The sequence below is a fragment of the Podarcis cretensis genome (genome assembly GCF_951804945.1).
Source record: "Podarcis cretensis genome assembly, chromosome: Z".
Lineage (NCBI taxonomy): Eukaryota > Metazoa > Chordata > Lepidosauria > Squamata > Lacertidae > Podarcis > Podarcis cretensis.
The window spans coordinates 46,860,508-46,877,209 of record NC_137184.1 but is presented as its reverse complement, the minus strand read 5'-3'; the positions used below and the strand labels follow the sequence as shown (position 1 = coordinate 46,877,209).

General features: G+C 46.9%; 1 protein-coding gene across 2 annotated transcripts; it reads left to right on the top strand.

The window, feature by feature from the left end:
* The first annotated feature begins 220 nt into the window (after positions 1 to 220).
* Positions 221 to 14,265, top strand: LOC307208355 (mitochondrial ornithine transporter 1-like). Of its 2 annotated transcripts, XM_079962991.1 has the most exons (7): positions 221 to 747; positions 3,921 to 4,039; positions 6,205 to 6,463; positions 7,364 to 7,504; positions 9,296 to 9,468; positions 11,484 to 11,642; positions 13,470 to 14,265. In XM_079962991.1, the coding sequence occupies exons 2-7, from the start codon at positions 3,970 to 3,972 to the stop codon at positions 13,595 to 13,597; spliced, it is 930 nt and encodes a 309-aa protein (XP_079819117.1). In that variant the 5' UTR covers positions 221 to 747; positions 3,921 to 3,969; the 3' UTR covers positions 13,598 to 14,265. The 2 variants fall into 2 exon arrangements, with proteins under 2 accessions (XP_079819117.1, XP_079819118.1); XM_079962992.1 differs by lacking the exon at positions 7,364 to 7,504 and having other exon boundaries at positions 222 to 747.
* The last annotated feature ends 2,437 nt before the right edge of the window (positions 14,266 to 16,702 follow it).

Sequence of the window (16,702 nt, the reverse complement as noted above, 5' to 3'; positions counted from 1 at the left end):
TAGCCCACAAAGTAGCTTGGTTCCAAAGTATGTGACCGAAAAACAAATCCTGACAGGGTGGTAACAAGAACACAAAAACACACACACACACATCAAAAAAGGAGATTTACTAGGGGAGGCGGGTAGTTTCCTGTTGGCATCTGCCCCATATCTCTTACTCTGGATTGTTAATGCACATATTGCTACAGGGGAAGAAGTTTGTGGGCAAAGTGGCCCACTCAACTTTCAAGTTGCTCCTTTCAGAGCTGGAAAAATTGTTTTGAAGGGAAGGTGAGAGAATGAAAAGTGTTGCACCTTCACTTGATTTGGAAAGTGAAAGGAAAGTGGATAGGTTGCAGGCAGAAGCAAGAGTGTTTTATAATTTCACACAGTTGCTGTGTTCTCCTAGTCTTCAGTTTGGGATTATTAGTGTAGTATGCACAATGTGGACTCACTGGTTCTGTAATGTTTTGGGTGCACAAACAGCTATTACAAGCAAGTATAAGGCAGTCAACATCCACAACTCTGCTCTTGCCTTATGCCTGGAGATGGAAAAAATGCAGTGTGTAGCAACTGTTGTCTGAACCAGCTTAATGATTCAAGATAAGAGCCAGACTTACCGTAGGAACCTGGGCCCTATATAAACAAGGTGTGCTGGAGGTGAAGGGGACATTCGTTTCTGCTCAAAGTTCATCAAGCTTGCAAGCCTGGTGGGTGGTGCTGTTTGCAAGATTCTACTACAGCAGAGCTGCTGGCAGCAGAAACCAGGTATGTAGGATTCTCTACTAATTGAACTGCCCCATGCACTGGTGGGACAGCAGGAGGAGGGGGGAGGCTGTGATTCTGCTTTGGGTGGCGAAAATATAAGCAGTTTCCTAGGTATGCAAGCTATGGGGCATTTTGTGTGGAGCTGCAGAAACATGGGAGTTGCTGGTATTACACAGCAAGTGGTTAAACAGTCAAGAGAGATAGATACTGGATCTTAGGTTCTTCATGCAAAGGATAATCCTGGCATCTGCAGTGAAAAGGATCTGTTGTAAGAGAACTGGGCCAAACCTCTTCCCAGTTTCTTTGGCAAGCTGCTGTTAGCTGGAGTAGATAGCCCTTGGCAAGATGGATCCGTTAGGCCAGGGCTTTCCAAATTTTTCATGTTGGTGACATCCTTTTTAGACAGGCATCATTTTGCAACACAGTTTTACTAGCAAACGGGAGGTTAAACTAACCCCTTTCCAACCCCGGGAGGAGCGTGGGGAGTGTTCGCATGACACACCTAGACACTGCAGCCAACATGTGTCCCAACACAGTTTGGAAAGTGTGCTGTAGGCTCTGGCTGTGATTTTCCAGCTTTCACATGATCTGGTAATCTGTTGCCATGCAGTTATTGGGAAATGGCAAGTGTCGATAAGTAGCTTTAAAATTCTGCTGTCTGCTAAGGTCATGTGGCAAAAAGGAGGAATTTTGAATAGCCCCACCTTCCAAGCTGCTGTTGGTGGGAAAGGATGATGATAATGGCATGTGTAGCAGTGAGCACAGCAGCAATGTATACCATGGGTTCTGCCGAAGCATAACCACAGCTGTGTATCTTCTTTCTGGCCCAATACCTATGTACATCGGGAATCTGCTTCTTCCTTTGCTTCCCTAGCATAAACAAGAAGTTCTAAGGCCATACGTTGTTCCTGTTGAAATGCTTGTAGACATTCAGGACCCCTGATTTGTGGGATTCTGAAAGACTAAACTCAAATAGCCTTGCTGGGGCAGTGTCCCCCCCCCCCCCCGCAACCTGGTGCTCTTCAGATGTTTCCAACCCCTATTAATCTCTCACCATTGGCTTTGCTGGCGGCAGCTGATGGGAGCTAGAATCTAAAACATCTGCAGTTCCCTATTAGAGATAGCTGCTCGTGGGCAATCATACTACAGTACTGAGGCTGGCTGGTGACAGCTGCAGCGCATCTATGTTCCATGCTTTCTGCAAATGCATAGAAGTACCGGTAAGTTAAAGAGTGGAAGCAAAGGGTAGGTAAGGTAACTTGGCACCCAGCCTTGGGCAGTTGTAATCAGCACCTGGAATTTCACCCAAGAAACATGAGCTTGTCAGGCAGCAGAGTCCACCTACGTGGTGATAACCATTCTCCCCAAAGCTGTATCCTGAGATGGCCTCAATAAGCTTGAGCTTTTGTTAACGTTTGGGAGAACAGCCTAGTGTCCCACAGTACCTGTCTGTATCCTGTTGGTTTCAGTGTTCTGTAGCAGCCCTGCAGATTTCTACAGGCTTGTAAAATGACCCAAAGTCTCTTGATACTCTACTCTGACTTTTGGTATTCTAAATACCAAAGAGCTGACTGTAGCAATCTTCACCATAATTTCATGCCACCTTTCTGCAGTTAGATTCTGTTGGTGCAGCTCTGCAGCTGCGCCCCACTACTCAGATTGGCATTTCCAGCCCTAAGGCAAAAAGATGACAGAGCAATTAACCTACAAGAGAGCAGCCTGGTTTTCTAGCTGTCCCAGAGACCTTGTAACAGCCTTTGTCAGTTTTCTGATCTGACAGGATTTTTCCAGTTGCTGTCTGGTCATTTGAGGCCTTTTATCAGCCCACTGCAAAGCCAGCTAATGCAATGGCCCCGTGTTACTACGCTCTGTTACAGGGTCCATTCGTCCTTTTTATGTTAAAAGTGTGGCACTTGCAGTAACAACTTTATAGTGGGTACTGGCACTGGATGAAGACCTGTACAAAGCAAATTTTAGCAACTTTAAAGAACCTCTGGAAATGTAGCGTGTGTGTATTTGTGTCAAGGAATCTGCCTCACGCAACTGTGCAACAGCTAGAAATTCAACAGTGAATGCTTCTTGTCTAGTATATATAGATGTGGAATGATCCACTTGCTGCATAAAGCTAATAAATGCCCAGGAGCCCTGCTGGGAGAAAATTTAGCAGCCTTTCCCCCCTGAAGAGTATTTGGCTGTCTGGCTGACTAGCTGGCTAAGGCTGGGGTGGGTAAGAAGGCACAAGACGGAATGGAAATGCCACCCCCACCCAACTCACATTCCTTGTTTGGCTCCCTTTAACTTTTTGCACCTCATCTGCCTACCTCAGGTAGCTGCCTGGGACACCTCACCTCATCCTGTTTTACCATCTCCCTTTACAGGTCTGTTACTCAGATATTTACATAACCTTCGGTTGGGGGGCAGGATGGAGCCTATTTAGATGACGCTCTTCAGTGGTGTAGGAGTGCAGATCTGGGAACTTTCCCCCCAAGCTGAGGTAATGCTGTAATCTCCTAGACTGCCAGGATAATTAATGCCAGGCACTGAGGTCATCTGGAACAGCAGATCCTCCTTTTTCTAGCAATTAAATGGTGCAATAAGCTTTCAAGTGTGTTTGCAACAGATTAGCTTGGAAGTAGTCAGAAGCCTGTGAAAAATAAGCAAAGTTGAGGTATTTCTTTTGTTCAGTGAGGTTCTTACTTCATGGTAACAATTTGAATAGTAACATTTTCATGTTTAGGTGCTTTTCTAAGTCCCACTCTGATACCTAGAGCAGACCTAACTGAAACAAGTGGAACTAGGTTCATTAATTTTATTTTGCCTGCTTTGAATGTGACTACCATTGGATACAACCCATAAGGTTGCCTTTTAGCTAGCTGAAGATCTTTCGTTAAAGCTCTGTGTGTTTTGCAAGCCCACCCTTTCAATGGGAAGGAAGCACCTCTAAGTTCAATAGTGCTCCCAGGAAACTGTTGGATTGCAGGCATGCTGGTCCTAATAAACTGGGTGTTATGCTATGTAACAATGCTTCTGCGCTTGTCTATATAATAATAATGGATCAGCACAGCTGCCTAATTTCTGGACTTTCCTTGACTGTGTGGCTACAGGGGCCATCATGATGAGTTGCTTCAAAACTTAACCACAACACCACTGATGTTCTTATTTCCCCCCTCCAGTCTTGCAGTCTTCTTTGGGAAACCTGCACCTGTACGTTTGTGTGCTGAGATGCCTACTGAACAAGCCCGAGTCCACCCGCTGGTGCAGATGCTTATCGACCTCACTGCAGGGGCAGCAGGTGAGCCTGAAGGATGGAGAGAGAGCTGCTGGGAGGATGGGTCAAGAAGCCTCCCTTTAGAGGGAGACCAAGGATCAATGGCAGGTGTAGGGAAGAATGGAACTCTTAACCTAGGAGGGGCAGCTCCAAGCCTCTCTGGCTGACCCATGGGACTTTCCCCATACCACAATCCCCACCCCCAGCCATTCCCCTAACCAGCCCTGCTTTGCCCCTGCCTTAAGTGCTTCTGTCTGGTTGGAATGTGTCATTGACCGTGCCTTTTGCTTGCCTGGGTGGAAGATAGAGAGGCGGGTGGGTGGGTGTGCAGAAATAAGCCTACTGTACAAAGGCGAAGCTTGTCTTGGTTAGTCCACCCACTTTTGCCTCTGGCCCCGCCCACCACTTGAATGTGGCCTTAACTGGAAAGTGTTTTCCACCCCTCCCTTAAAACTGAGCAAGCACTGGATGCAATGCCTGTTCAGGAAAGCAAGCAAGATTCAGAGAAGAGCCATGGGAAGTGGAGCCCTTTGGTGGATCTTAGATGTGAGGGGTATGTGCTTGCAAGTATATGGAGATCTGCGTGGTCTTTTATTGTAGTGTTAAATAGGTCTACATCTGGCAGGCCCTGTGCCGAGTTTGGCTTCTAGTTGTCTGTTCTGAAGGGAAAGAGATGTGTAGAACTAGCAACAGCGTAAGGTAGCTTTTGTCAACCTGGTGCCCTCCAAATGCTTTGGATTGCGAATGGTCTGATGGGAGTTGTAGTCCAAAACATCTGTAAAAGCCGACTTATGACAACTGGGCTTGCTGGCAGGTACCTGCTGCTACCTTACAGCGTCTTGCTGTCAAATCTGTTTTCTGGCTAAGACTGAGTGAAGAGATTTCTGCACGTCCACTTTCCTCAGCTCAGAAATACAGTTTCAGAATCACATAAACATTAAAACAGGTTTAACAATACAATATCCCATTATCCATGCTGCCCAAACATCCAAGAAAACAAAAAAAGGTATTTCTGAGGCAAAAATGCAGACAAGGCTGGTGCCAGGCAGGCTTCCCTGGAGAGAGTATATATAAATTGGGATCTACTGCATACAAAGCCTGCTATCACCACCACCCTCTGAACTTCCCTCCCGGGTGGTGTAGGGAGACTAGTCTCATGATCTCAGGATAATCTCTGTCCTTCTACTTCTCTGTGCAAGATATCCCTAAAACATCACAAAATGTATCCAAGAAAATAAAGGTCTTGGTCAGGTCTGCTCTGAAGTCTTATATGTCGTACGGTACAGATGTACTTCTGCTGGTTTTAATGTTCAAACTGTAATTTTGTTTTCCTTGTCACACTTTCTGAATCTGTCTTTGGGACCACTTTGGTGGTGAAAAGCTGTTTGTAGGTTTTATAAATAAATACAGGTGAAGACAAGCAGAGACGAATTAGAAACGCCAAGCCTTTGACAGATAACGTTCCAAGTCAGCAGAGAAATAGCCAGAGGAAATAAATGGGCATTAAGTGCTCTGGGTAAAGCAAGCAGCAATGGTGAAGGCAAAGGTGCCTCGAGAAGGCATTCCACAGTCTGGGTGCCATCACATAAAAGACCCCACTTCTCATGGCTGGCCAGCCAATAAACACAAGGCAGACAGCAAGGAAAGGCAGGAGGAAAAATGGAAGCAAGACTGCTGCAGCTTTAGCTTCATTGCTGTTATTTTATTGTCAGTTGCTTGTTACTTGGAGGTCTCTGTGCAACTTACAATGCATGTAACACACAAATATAAATACATTATACCATAAAAACAGACCAAAACAAACCCCAAACTAGCCACAGGAAGTTTAGCAGCACGCTAGGAAGTAGAAAAGCAGCATAATCTTAGTTAGGGAAAATATATAGGTCGTCCTGGCACTGAAGAGATGCCAACAAAGGCTACGGGGACATGGGACTTGAGATGTTGGATCTGAATGCTCTGACAAGTTTATATGGGAGAGGCCCCCTAATATGTCCCATTTCCATCATAGCAGCTTAGAACAGAAGCAGGCCTTATAGAACAGGGAGAGTGTGCTCCTTTAATGCTCATCCCTTGACGTGTTTCATGGGTACGTTTTGGCAAAGCAGACACTGCAGTACAGTTGGTTTGATCTGCCCTGTATTTCAGGAGCAAGTGAGTGACCTTGCCTGGGGTGGGGTGGCTCTTTGCAGGTGGTGTGGCATGCGTGGTGACCGGGCAGCCTTTTGACACCATCAAGGTGAAGATGCAGACCTTCCCAACAATGTACCAGGGCTTCTTTGACTGCTCAGTCAAGACCTACCAGCAGGAGGGCATGCATGGGCTCTACCAAGGCACCACTCCAGCCTTGCTGGCCAACGTTGCGGAGAACGCTGTGCTTTTTGCCTGCTATGGGTTCTGCCAGCAGCTCGTGAGGCAGCTCTTTGGGTTGGGCAATGTCCAGGAGCTCAGGTACAGTCTTTTTCTCTTCCCCTCTCTTCTGACAGAGGCTCTGAGACATTGATATAAACAGTGGTGCATTATTGCTTACAGCCAAGCACAGGGTGGGGTGGGGGGCTCGCCTGCCATCTTCCTCCTCCTCAGTCTCAGTTTTGGCCTTGCTAGAAGGCAGGGGGGTGGATGGGGGCAAAGCTGGAATTAGTTGGCTCTGCCTGTCCTCAGCTCTGGCTCCCCATTGTCTGCCCTATGAGACCCAATGGACACCAGCCACCACACTGGACGCCCAGGGTGAGTCATAGCTTCAGGACTGTGGGCCCCAACTCTATGGAAATCCCCTCTGGAGAAAGTTAGATAGGAACAGTCCCTTCTGAGTTTCAGGCACCTGGTCAGAACTGTTTGATTTCAGGAGGTCTTGTGCCCTGAATGCCTCTCAGATGTTTTGCTTTTTCTTTTATGTTTTAAATCCTTGAGGTTTTAAATTCTGCAGCTTTAGTTTGTCTTTTAAATATTTGACATAGCATAGGTCTCACAGTAGCTTGCAACATAGGTGTAAAGAGGGATTTCAATAAATACCTAGATGATAGATAGATAGATAGATAGATAGATAGATAGATAGATAGATAGATAGAATGCAAAGGGAGGGTTGGGTGGGAGGCTGCTCAGGGTAGGATCCTTTTGCTCAGAATTCCTCAGCCTGGTCAGACTTCCCAATCAGAGTTGCAGCCCAAAACTTCTGGAGGACACCAGGTTCGAGTGGGCTGATTGACTTAATCAGCTCATTTCTGCTGGCAAAAGGCAAACAAATACATAGTGTATGGGAGGATTGAAGGTTGCTCCCTAGCTGTGGGATTCCCCCCACCCGCCCTCTGGTCTTCGTTTTCCTCTGAGGATTCTTCTCTCGGGTTATTACAGTGATTTGCACAGCGCGATTGCCGGTTCCTTCTCATCAGTCTTCTCCTCCATGGTTCTGTGCCCCACAGAGCTGGTGAAGTGCCGGATGCAAGCTCTCCATGAGATGAAGGTCACAGGGCAGACAGCTCTGTCGAGGCACAGGTACTCGGAGGTAGACTGCCTCGCAACATGGAGGCTCTATTTCGTTATCCAGGCTAATGGGTGCCGAGGCGTCTCTCCCATGTGAATTTAATCCTTTGAGAGGGGAAGCCATTTAAGGCCCCCTCTGCACTACACATTCAAAGCAGTATTGTACCACTATAAACAATCATGCCTCCCCCCCCCCACCAAAAAATAATAATTCATGGGAATTGTCATTAGAATTGTTGGCTGGAACACTTGGAAGGTCCCAGATTGGGAAAGGATACCTGATGTTAATTATGTATTGAGAAAGAGAGAGAGAGGCTTCCTTGGCTTCTCTGTCTGGTCCTCTGAATTCTCCATAGGCCACACCTCCTTCCTAGGTCACATCCCTCCCAGATTTTTCGCCTGGCTGCAATGTGTTCTTGAACTCCAAGAATGCCTCCTGCTTGCCTGAGTGGAGAAATGCACTGTTGCATGCCACCCCAGTCTTCACAGCGGTGTGAGATTCCAGGGGCTCCAAGCGCTCACCCAGGATTTCCTTTTGAAGCACAGCAAAGACTGGGTGTCTTTAAGATATATGGTTTATTCACACATATATGCAACCTGAACCTATGATGGAGGGGCTCACAGCATTAGCACCCCAAAAGGTTCTTGTGTCTCCCATAGCTGCAGCTGGGCCTTTTTTCTTAAAAAATGTTTAGGGGTACTCTCATTTTGACTCAAGAAAATCACCATTTTATAGTTCAAATTGGGAAGAATAAATACAGTAAATGGACAAAAGTACAAAGATTCACAAAATGTTTAGGGGTATGCGTAAAAAGGTAAATGTAAAGCTACCCCTGCCCGTACGGGCCAGTCGTGTCCGACTCTAGGGTTGTGCGCCCATCTCACTTAAGAGGCCGGGGGCCAGCGCTGTCTGAGGACACTTCCAGGTCACATGGCCAGCGTGACAAAGCTGCATCTGGCGAGCCAGCGCAGCACACGGAAATGCGTACCCCCAGGCAAAAGACACTGGCTGCAGCCTTGGATTCAAACAGAAATCAGCCACGGGTCTCTGAACCTCTGCTTGCTGCTTTCCCCCAGCTTCTAGCTCACGTCACAGTCAACCCAAAACACGTGCCTTTTGGCTTTCTAACTAACAGTTGAGGGAGGAGCTCCTTCCATTTCCCCCTCTCCTTGGCTTTCCTAATGGCTCATAACCTTCCTTTTGTTTTCTTAGTGGCTCATCTCCCAGGCGATTACCTCATACAGAAGCTGGCCTGACCTATAGTTTAACTCAGAGCTTGCCAAACTGTGTGTCATGACACATTAGCGTGTCGGCTGCAGTGTGTAGGTGTGTTGTGAGAATGCTCCCTGCGCTCCTCCTGGGGCTGGAAAGGGGTTAGTTTAACCTCCAGTTTGCTAGTAAAACTGATTTACTAGTTAGTTTAACCTCCAGTTTGCTAGTAAAACTGATTTACAGTGTTGTGTTGTGATACAATGCATTTCCCAACAGGAAAAGTTTGGAAAGCTCTGGTTTAACTTTTGCTGAATCCAGGGGTTCAGTGTCTGGCACTCACTAACTCATCACCCAGGGGAGTCTTCCACTCACAAATTCCCATAAACAGTATGTCTGGAAGCCTCTGGCTTTTGCAAGATTGGCCTGTTGCCTCCTGTACAAAGATGAATGTCAAATCTGTTGTCCCAGCTACCCAGGCATGCAGTCCCAGAAAGGCTGCCCATTGGGAAACGAGGCCCTCAGTCTACCCCTAATATGGATTCTCTGTGCTCTCCATGTGTCATGGGACTTTCTTCTCTCCCCTCTTATAGTTCCACCTGGACTGTGGTGAAAGCCATCTTCCATTCAGAAGGCCCCCTGGGTTTCTTCCAGGGTCTGACCAGCACATGGCTACGGGAGGTGCCTGGCTATTTCTTCTTCTTTGGGGGTTATGAAGTCAGCCGAAGCTTCTTCCTCCAGGCTGGACAGTCAAAGGAGGATCTGGGTAAGCAAAGCCTGGGAGCAGGGGGATTTCCCTACAGGGGTCCTCAGCTTTGCCCAGTAAGCCAGAATGGGAAAAAAGAAATGAGCTGAAAGATGTCGGAGGCAGCAGCCTTTCCAGGGTTGTGCTTTTTGCAGGGGTATTCTACAATGTGCTATTGATGCAATGACAGCACATTAGTGGTGAACTAAAGACAGATCATTCTGCTTTATTAGTTGCTCTGCAATGCTACCCCAATGTTGCTGCATTATTGCTTTCTGGACAGAAACCTTTGCCCTGCAGGGCAAGAAAAAGTGTATAAGATTTCAGTAGAAAGTTACAAAATAGGCACTGATTTGGAAATGAAACAGTATATCCATTCCAACATCTTTTGCAGCTGCAAACAGTATATGGAAAGCAAGACAGCAGATAACTGCCTAAATACCACTATGAACTCAAATCTTCCTGAACGGACAATACAAAGGACACCTGGAGGAGAGGTCCCCTCTTGGGGGAGATCAAACAGTCAATAGCAAGGGTTCAGTTTAGTCCTATTTGGGTAGTCAGCAGAACTTGCTCTTGGGCAAGGGAGGTCCTGAGAAGCCCCAATGTAAATACTCTGGCAGAGAAAAGAGATATTTGCTTAGAATGATCTTTTTCTTGGATGCTTCTGTGTGTGGTGGCTTCCTCAATTTGCCCTTCAGAGGTGCCCTGAAGAGGGATTCCATTAGAATTGGCTTTCTTGCTCTCACGCCTGTGCCAGCTGCTCTGCCTGCCTGCCTGCCTGCCTGCCTGGAATGCAGGAAGGGGATTCTGGAAGAGTGCAGACTCTCCAGCAAGTGCCAGACCCAAGCAGAGTCTTGCATGTCCTAGAATGTGCCGATGATTCCTCTGGGAAATGCCAGCCCCTTCCTTCTGGGGAGCTCTGACACAGTGATTGTGGTGGAAGGGCTCTGATCCAAAGAGGACAGCAGCTGCCTGCTTCCGTGCCAGCCTCCTCACCATTCATTTTTGTTTGCTTATTTCAAAAATGCATAAACGGCTTGCTCAAAGAAAGTATCCAAGAAGCGTGCAGTCTGACTTTATATATAAAGCATGATTAGGATGTTCAAAGCAATTAAAAACAGATATGCATAAACCCGTTTATGAAGGATGAAATCAATGAAACATCTGAAATGGCTATAACTAATTCACGTGTCTGGATAGATTTGTTGAATACAGAAAAGTTTTCAGCAGGTGTTTAAAAGAATATAGTGGATGTACCTGTCTAATGTTGGTAGGCAGCAAGCTTGCTGTTCCAAGTTCCTTTTCTTAGTCATCACTTGGCCACTACTGAGGCTATGAAGTTTGCCTGACCCATGAAACATTATTATTATTATTATTATTATTATTATTATTATTATTATTATTATTAGGCTTCCAGCACATATAAAAACATAATAAAATGTCAAACATTAAAAACTTCCCAATACAGAGCTGCCTTCAGGCTATTGCCCATCTAGCCCAGTGTTATCGTCCTCTGGACTAGGGAGCACCTGCAGCCCTCATGAAATTGTTGGACTCCAACACCCATCAGCCCCAGCCAGCATGGCCAATGGTTAGGTTGATGGGAGCTGGAGTCCAGCTAGATTCACAAGTTCCCCATCTCTGCTTCAGCAGTTCATGGCCTTTTCCAACCTGGTACCCTGCAACCATATTATACCCCTGACTCCCACCATTGCAAAGTCCCTTTATTATAGTTAACCAAAAATGTCACAAAATAACGAGTCCATCAGAACTCTTTATCAGGATGGACGCTAAGCAAAGTGGTATGTAATAGCCCAAAATCATTTTTACCATATAGTCTTAGAAGGCAATGCTAATAGGGGTGTCTGTACTTCAGAATTTACCACCACTCTGCTCTGTTGGAGAGCCTGCTATTGTGTAAACCCAGCTTAAGCTTTCTGAAATGTTCCAGAAGTGGGTCTTGCCTAGATGTACTTGACCATAATCTGCTTGAGCAACAACGGTGACCGTTAAGCTACACCTACTTTTTGCAGGTGCTCTCCCTGTGACTGTGAGTGGCGGAATTGGTGGTGCTGCTTTCTGGCTGGCTGTATATCCCATTGATTCAGTGAAATCACGGATCCAGGTGTTGTCCATGGCTGGACGGCAAGATGGTTTCCTGCTCTCCTTCTTACACATCCTACGTACAGAAGGCGAGTCCTTCCTATACATTTATTTATTTAAAGCATTATTTAAAAAAAAACAAAAAACTTTGTCCTTAAGCTGGCAAGGTTCCCAGAGTGGCTTACAAAGATGAGTACTCAGACATTCCCTGCCCTCGGGGCTACAATGGAAAAGGCACAACACACAAGGAAAAAAGGAGAGGAGGGAGGAGGAGGGCTTAAAGGTAAAGGTACCCCTGCCCATACGGGCCAGTCTTGACAGACTCTAGGGTTGTGCGCCCATCTCACTCAAGAGGCCAGGGGCCAGTGCTGTCCGGAGACACTTCCGGGTCACGTGGCCAGCGTGACATCGCTGCTCTGGCGAGCCAGAGCCGCACACGGAAACGCCGTTTACCTTCCCGCTGGTAAGCGGTCCCTATTTATCTACTTGCACCCGGAGGTGCTTTCGAACTGCTAGGTTGGCAGGCGCTGGGACCGAGCAGCGGGAGCGCACCCCGCCGCAGGGATTCGAACCGCCGACCTTTCGATTGGCGAGTCCTAGGCGCTGAGGCTTTAACCCACAGCGCCACCTGCGTCCCCTTGGAGGAGGGCTTAGGGAAGAAGAAAAAAAGCAAACTCTGGGCAGCAGTTCTTAAAGGTACAGTTTGTCAAGCAACCAGTTTCAGTGGAAACAATTCAGGCAGGCTGATGGCATGGCTGCTGCTAGGGAACTCTTAAAAAGGTAAAGGTAAAGGACCCCTGACAGTTAAGTCCCATCGCGAATGACTCTGGGGCTGTGGTGCTCATCTCACTTTACTGCTTGAGGGAGCCAACATTTGTCTGCAGACCGTTTTTCTGGGTCATGTGGCCAGCATGACTAAGCCGCTTCTGGCAAAACCAGAGCAGTGCACCAAACACCATTTACCTTCCCGCCGGAGCAGTACCTATTTATCTACTTTGCACTTTGATGTGCTTTCGAACTGCTAGGTTGGCAGGAGCAGGGACCGAACAACAGGGATTCGAACCACTGACCTTCCGATCGTCAAGCCCTAGGCTCAGTGGTTTAGACCACAGCACCACCCATGTCTTCTTAGGGACTCTTAGGGAGGAACAAATGCAACTGGTCTCTCAGCAGGGGCAATGGAATTGCCCTGCTTCTTTTCTCTCACTGCCTGATGGAATCATTAGTGCTGTCAGTGGGCATTAGTCATGATGGCTAAATGCTGTCTCTGGCATCACTGGCATTCAATGCCTCTGAATGTGGTTGGCCAAAATGGCCTCACTGGATAAACAGGGTGTCCTACAGGTGCCCAATTAGGACTGTGTGTCAGAGGTTCCCCACTAGGCATCAAAAGACTGCCTTGTTATTGCCTCTTTCTATGGGTATGGATGATCAGAGCAGGTGCTTTTAATGCAGAAGGCCTCAGGTTCAATCCCAGTCCTCCCTGCTGAAATACAAGAGGCCACATCAGCATTGGCATTCTGCCGGTTCCCGAAGACAGAATTGTTTAGGCGAGCATTCTTCTGAACTTGAATTTCTGGTTTTATTTACTTTAATGATTTTTATCACACGTTTCTTAATTGTTTGTTTTTCTTTTATATTTTAATTGAGGAAGTTTTAATTCCCTAATGGATTTGTTCATGTGTATTTAATTATGTATTGATGTTTACAGTTGTAATCTACTTAGAAACCATTTTGGCATATAAGAAGTAATTAATAACAACAACAACAATTTAATAATAATAAGTGCTGAGAAAGACCCCTCTCTGTCCCAGCCCCATGACATCAGCTACCCTCCAAAGCAGACAATATTGGGATAGATTGACAAATAATGTGGCATGGTATGAGATGGTTTTATATGTTCCTTTTTCTTGTAGGGTTTATGCCTCTTTACTGCGGGCTGATGCCCACGGTGATCCGTGCCCTGCCATCCAATGGGGCCCTCTTCCTTGCCTATGAACTGACTCAGAAAAAGCTGACCAGCCTAGCAGAGAGGACAACCTGAAGTCTGGACTCAGTCCCAGAGAAATGGGGACTTTGTTGATGGATGGAGAGAGCTGGGGATTTTCTTGGTTGAACAGAACTGCAGTGGTCAACCTCTCTCAAGGGGATCTTGGAGGGGACACCCTTGGCTCAAGGCAGGAAATGGGGGGGGGTAGGGTAGGGCTTTCTGGATTTCAGGGTATCTATCAGTGGGGTGGGATTAGAAGACAGCCCAAGACTGCTTTTTTTCTCAGCAGATGCTGCAAAGGCCAGCAAAGCAGCCAGACAGCAGAGACATATTGGGGGAACTGTGAGACGGGAATGATTTGAAATCAGCCATCCTGTGGGGTGTGGGAAATGTGATGAGGCAGTCCAATTTCTTAGTGATCTTTAATGCAAGCTTCCCCAACCTGGCTGTCCTTCAGATCTTTTGGACTATAGTAGCATGCTGGATGGGGTGATAAGGAAGATTGCATGTAATTACGGCATTTATCCACTTTCGAGTTCACCTGCAGATACAGGGCATGTGTGCAGCTGGCTGAAAGATGCCCCATGGAAGCAAGACCAACCATTGCATTTTGCTTTCTCTTCTTTTAACCTACTCCAGGCTTTGTTTCGGGGGTTTTGTACATATATTGTCCTGCAAATCTTGAGATTTGTGTGGGATCTCAGGAAACAGAGAAATAAACACCGATTCCCAGACTGTCCATGGGCTGGATTTGGAAGGTACCCGGGCCTTAGTTTGCCTACCCATGTATCTATAGCATTCTCATCTCACATTTCTTCTCCAAGGAGCTCAGCGTGGCCTATGCAGCTCTCTCTCCTCTTCATTCAAACTCCAAAACAACCTTGTGAGGTAGGGTAGGTTGAGAGGCAGTGGCTGGCCCAAGGTCACTTAGTGAACTTAGAGGCTTAGTGGAGATTCGAACCCTGGTCTCCCAGGTCTTTCACTTTAATTGCTATACCACATGGGCTATGTGAACACCCCTGTTCTTCATGCGTGTGCTGGGCATCACATCTTCTAGGGACCTTCTTCTGCAGTGCCTTCTGGGGAAGGTGCGTGCATTGCATGGTTGCAGCTCCAGTTAAAACACCATATGCAGCCATCACAATACTCTTGCATCTGTACTGGGAATCTGGAAACAGATGCTCACAGGGAGCAGGGATGGAGGTGGGTGGACCCGATTGGTTGTGTCACTTTCCATCCAACTGTCCGCAACAGTCTTTTGTTAGCAATCTTTTAGGGAAAATAGCCTTTGGGTCTTTTCTCACGTGATCCCCACTGAGCTGATTAGTGTGGGTGTAGGGCAGGAAATAGAAGAAGATTATAGAATTGTAGAGTTGGAAGAGGGTCACAAGGGTCATATAGTCCAACCCCTGCAACACAGGAATCTTTTGCCCAACGTAAGGCTCGAACCCATGACCCTGAGATTAAGGGTCTCATGGTCTACTGATTGAGCTATCCAAATGCATGAACACAAGAACACCAGATCAGGCAAAAAGGCCCATCTTGTCACCTTGCATCCAGTTCTCAGAGTGGCCAGAAGCCTATTATTTTATTGCTGCTCTCATGTTTGGTTTTTTTTTTTTCTTGGTTCCTATTTTTATCCTGTTAGTTGCTCTGAGACACTTCAGTGTGAAAAATGACAAAGTGGTAATAACAGAAGGGGTCAGCGTAGTGTAATGGTAAGGGTGCCAGACTAGGACATGGGAGACGAGGGTTCGAATCCCTGCTCAGCCACAAAGCTCACTTGGAGGCTGGCCTGTGCCTCTCTGCCTAAATGACCTCAGAGGGTTGTTGTGGGAATTAAATGAGGGGCAGAAATTGTATGTACAACACCTTGAGCTCCTTAGAGAAAAAATGTGATGTAAAAGCAATGAATAGATTAAAAAAAAAAGTACTATGGGAAGCTACACTCCCCACTTGTGATTCTCTAGCAGCTCCAACAGTGGAGGTGGGACATAGCTATTGTGGTTGGAAGTTGTTGTCAGCTGCAATGTTGCCTATTTTTTAAAATCCACCTAAATTGAGAGCTACCACCACTACGTCTTGAGGAAGGGGATTCCACAGCAGTGGCAGACCTTGGATTCTCAAATTTCAGCGGTGATTTTTGTGACCCCAAAATTTGGTGTCTCCCCCTGCAGTGCCCCCAGACTTCCCCCCCCCAGTCCCTCAGTGCAACCGAACTGGTCATACACCCCCTAAATCTGCCTCTGCCCACGCCCCCACCCCCACTTCTGGTAAGGACATGCATCTTCCCAACCACTGTGGGTTTGTGTTCAAAGTATGAAATGCATCATCTCCTAGAAAAACCCTAAAATGTCAAGATTGTGGGGTTTGGGGGTTTGAGCACCAGAGAATGGGGTTGGGAAGCCAAGTCAAAGATGCAAGAGAAACAAAAGCTACACAGACACAATACATTTAAGGCAAATCCAGTCTCCTTGAAAAATAAAAATTATGGGAACTGTAGTTTAGCCCTCACAGAAGGCTGGCCCACCCACAGGGCAAGGTGAGGCAACCACCTCAGGTGTCAGGGTCCAGGGGGGCAGCACATCCCAATGTTGATGTTTCTTTCCCATATCACTTGGAATCATAGAATTGTAGTGTTGGAAGGGACCCCAAGAGTCATCTAGTCCAACCCTCTGCCTTGCAGGGATCTTATGCCCAACGTGGGCCTGAGATTGAGTCTCATGCTCTACAGACTCAGCTGTTGTTCCTGACGTAGATCTTTCCTGACCCCTTATTCCCTGCCTCAGGTGCCAAAATGTCTTTGGCCAGCCTTGCTACACTTCCCAGCACCCTTAACAAACTACCCTTCCTGGGAATGGTTACGAGTGTTGGACTAGAACCTGGCTGGCAGACCAGGGTTCGAATCCCCGCTCAGCCATGAAGCTCCCTGGGTGACCTTGAGCCGGTCACCATCTCTTGGTCTGATCTACCTCACAGGGTGGTTGTGAGGATGAATTGGGGAGGAGGAGAACCACATGCAACACCTTGAGATCCTTGGAAGATAAAGGTGGTATAGAAATGTAATAAGTAAAAACAACTAAAATATTTGCGGGGGCAGGGTACTTAATACAACGCAGCCCAAACAACAGATGACCTGAGCATCTTAAATATGGAGAA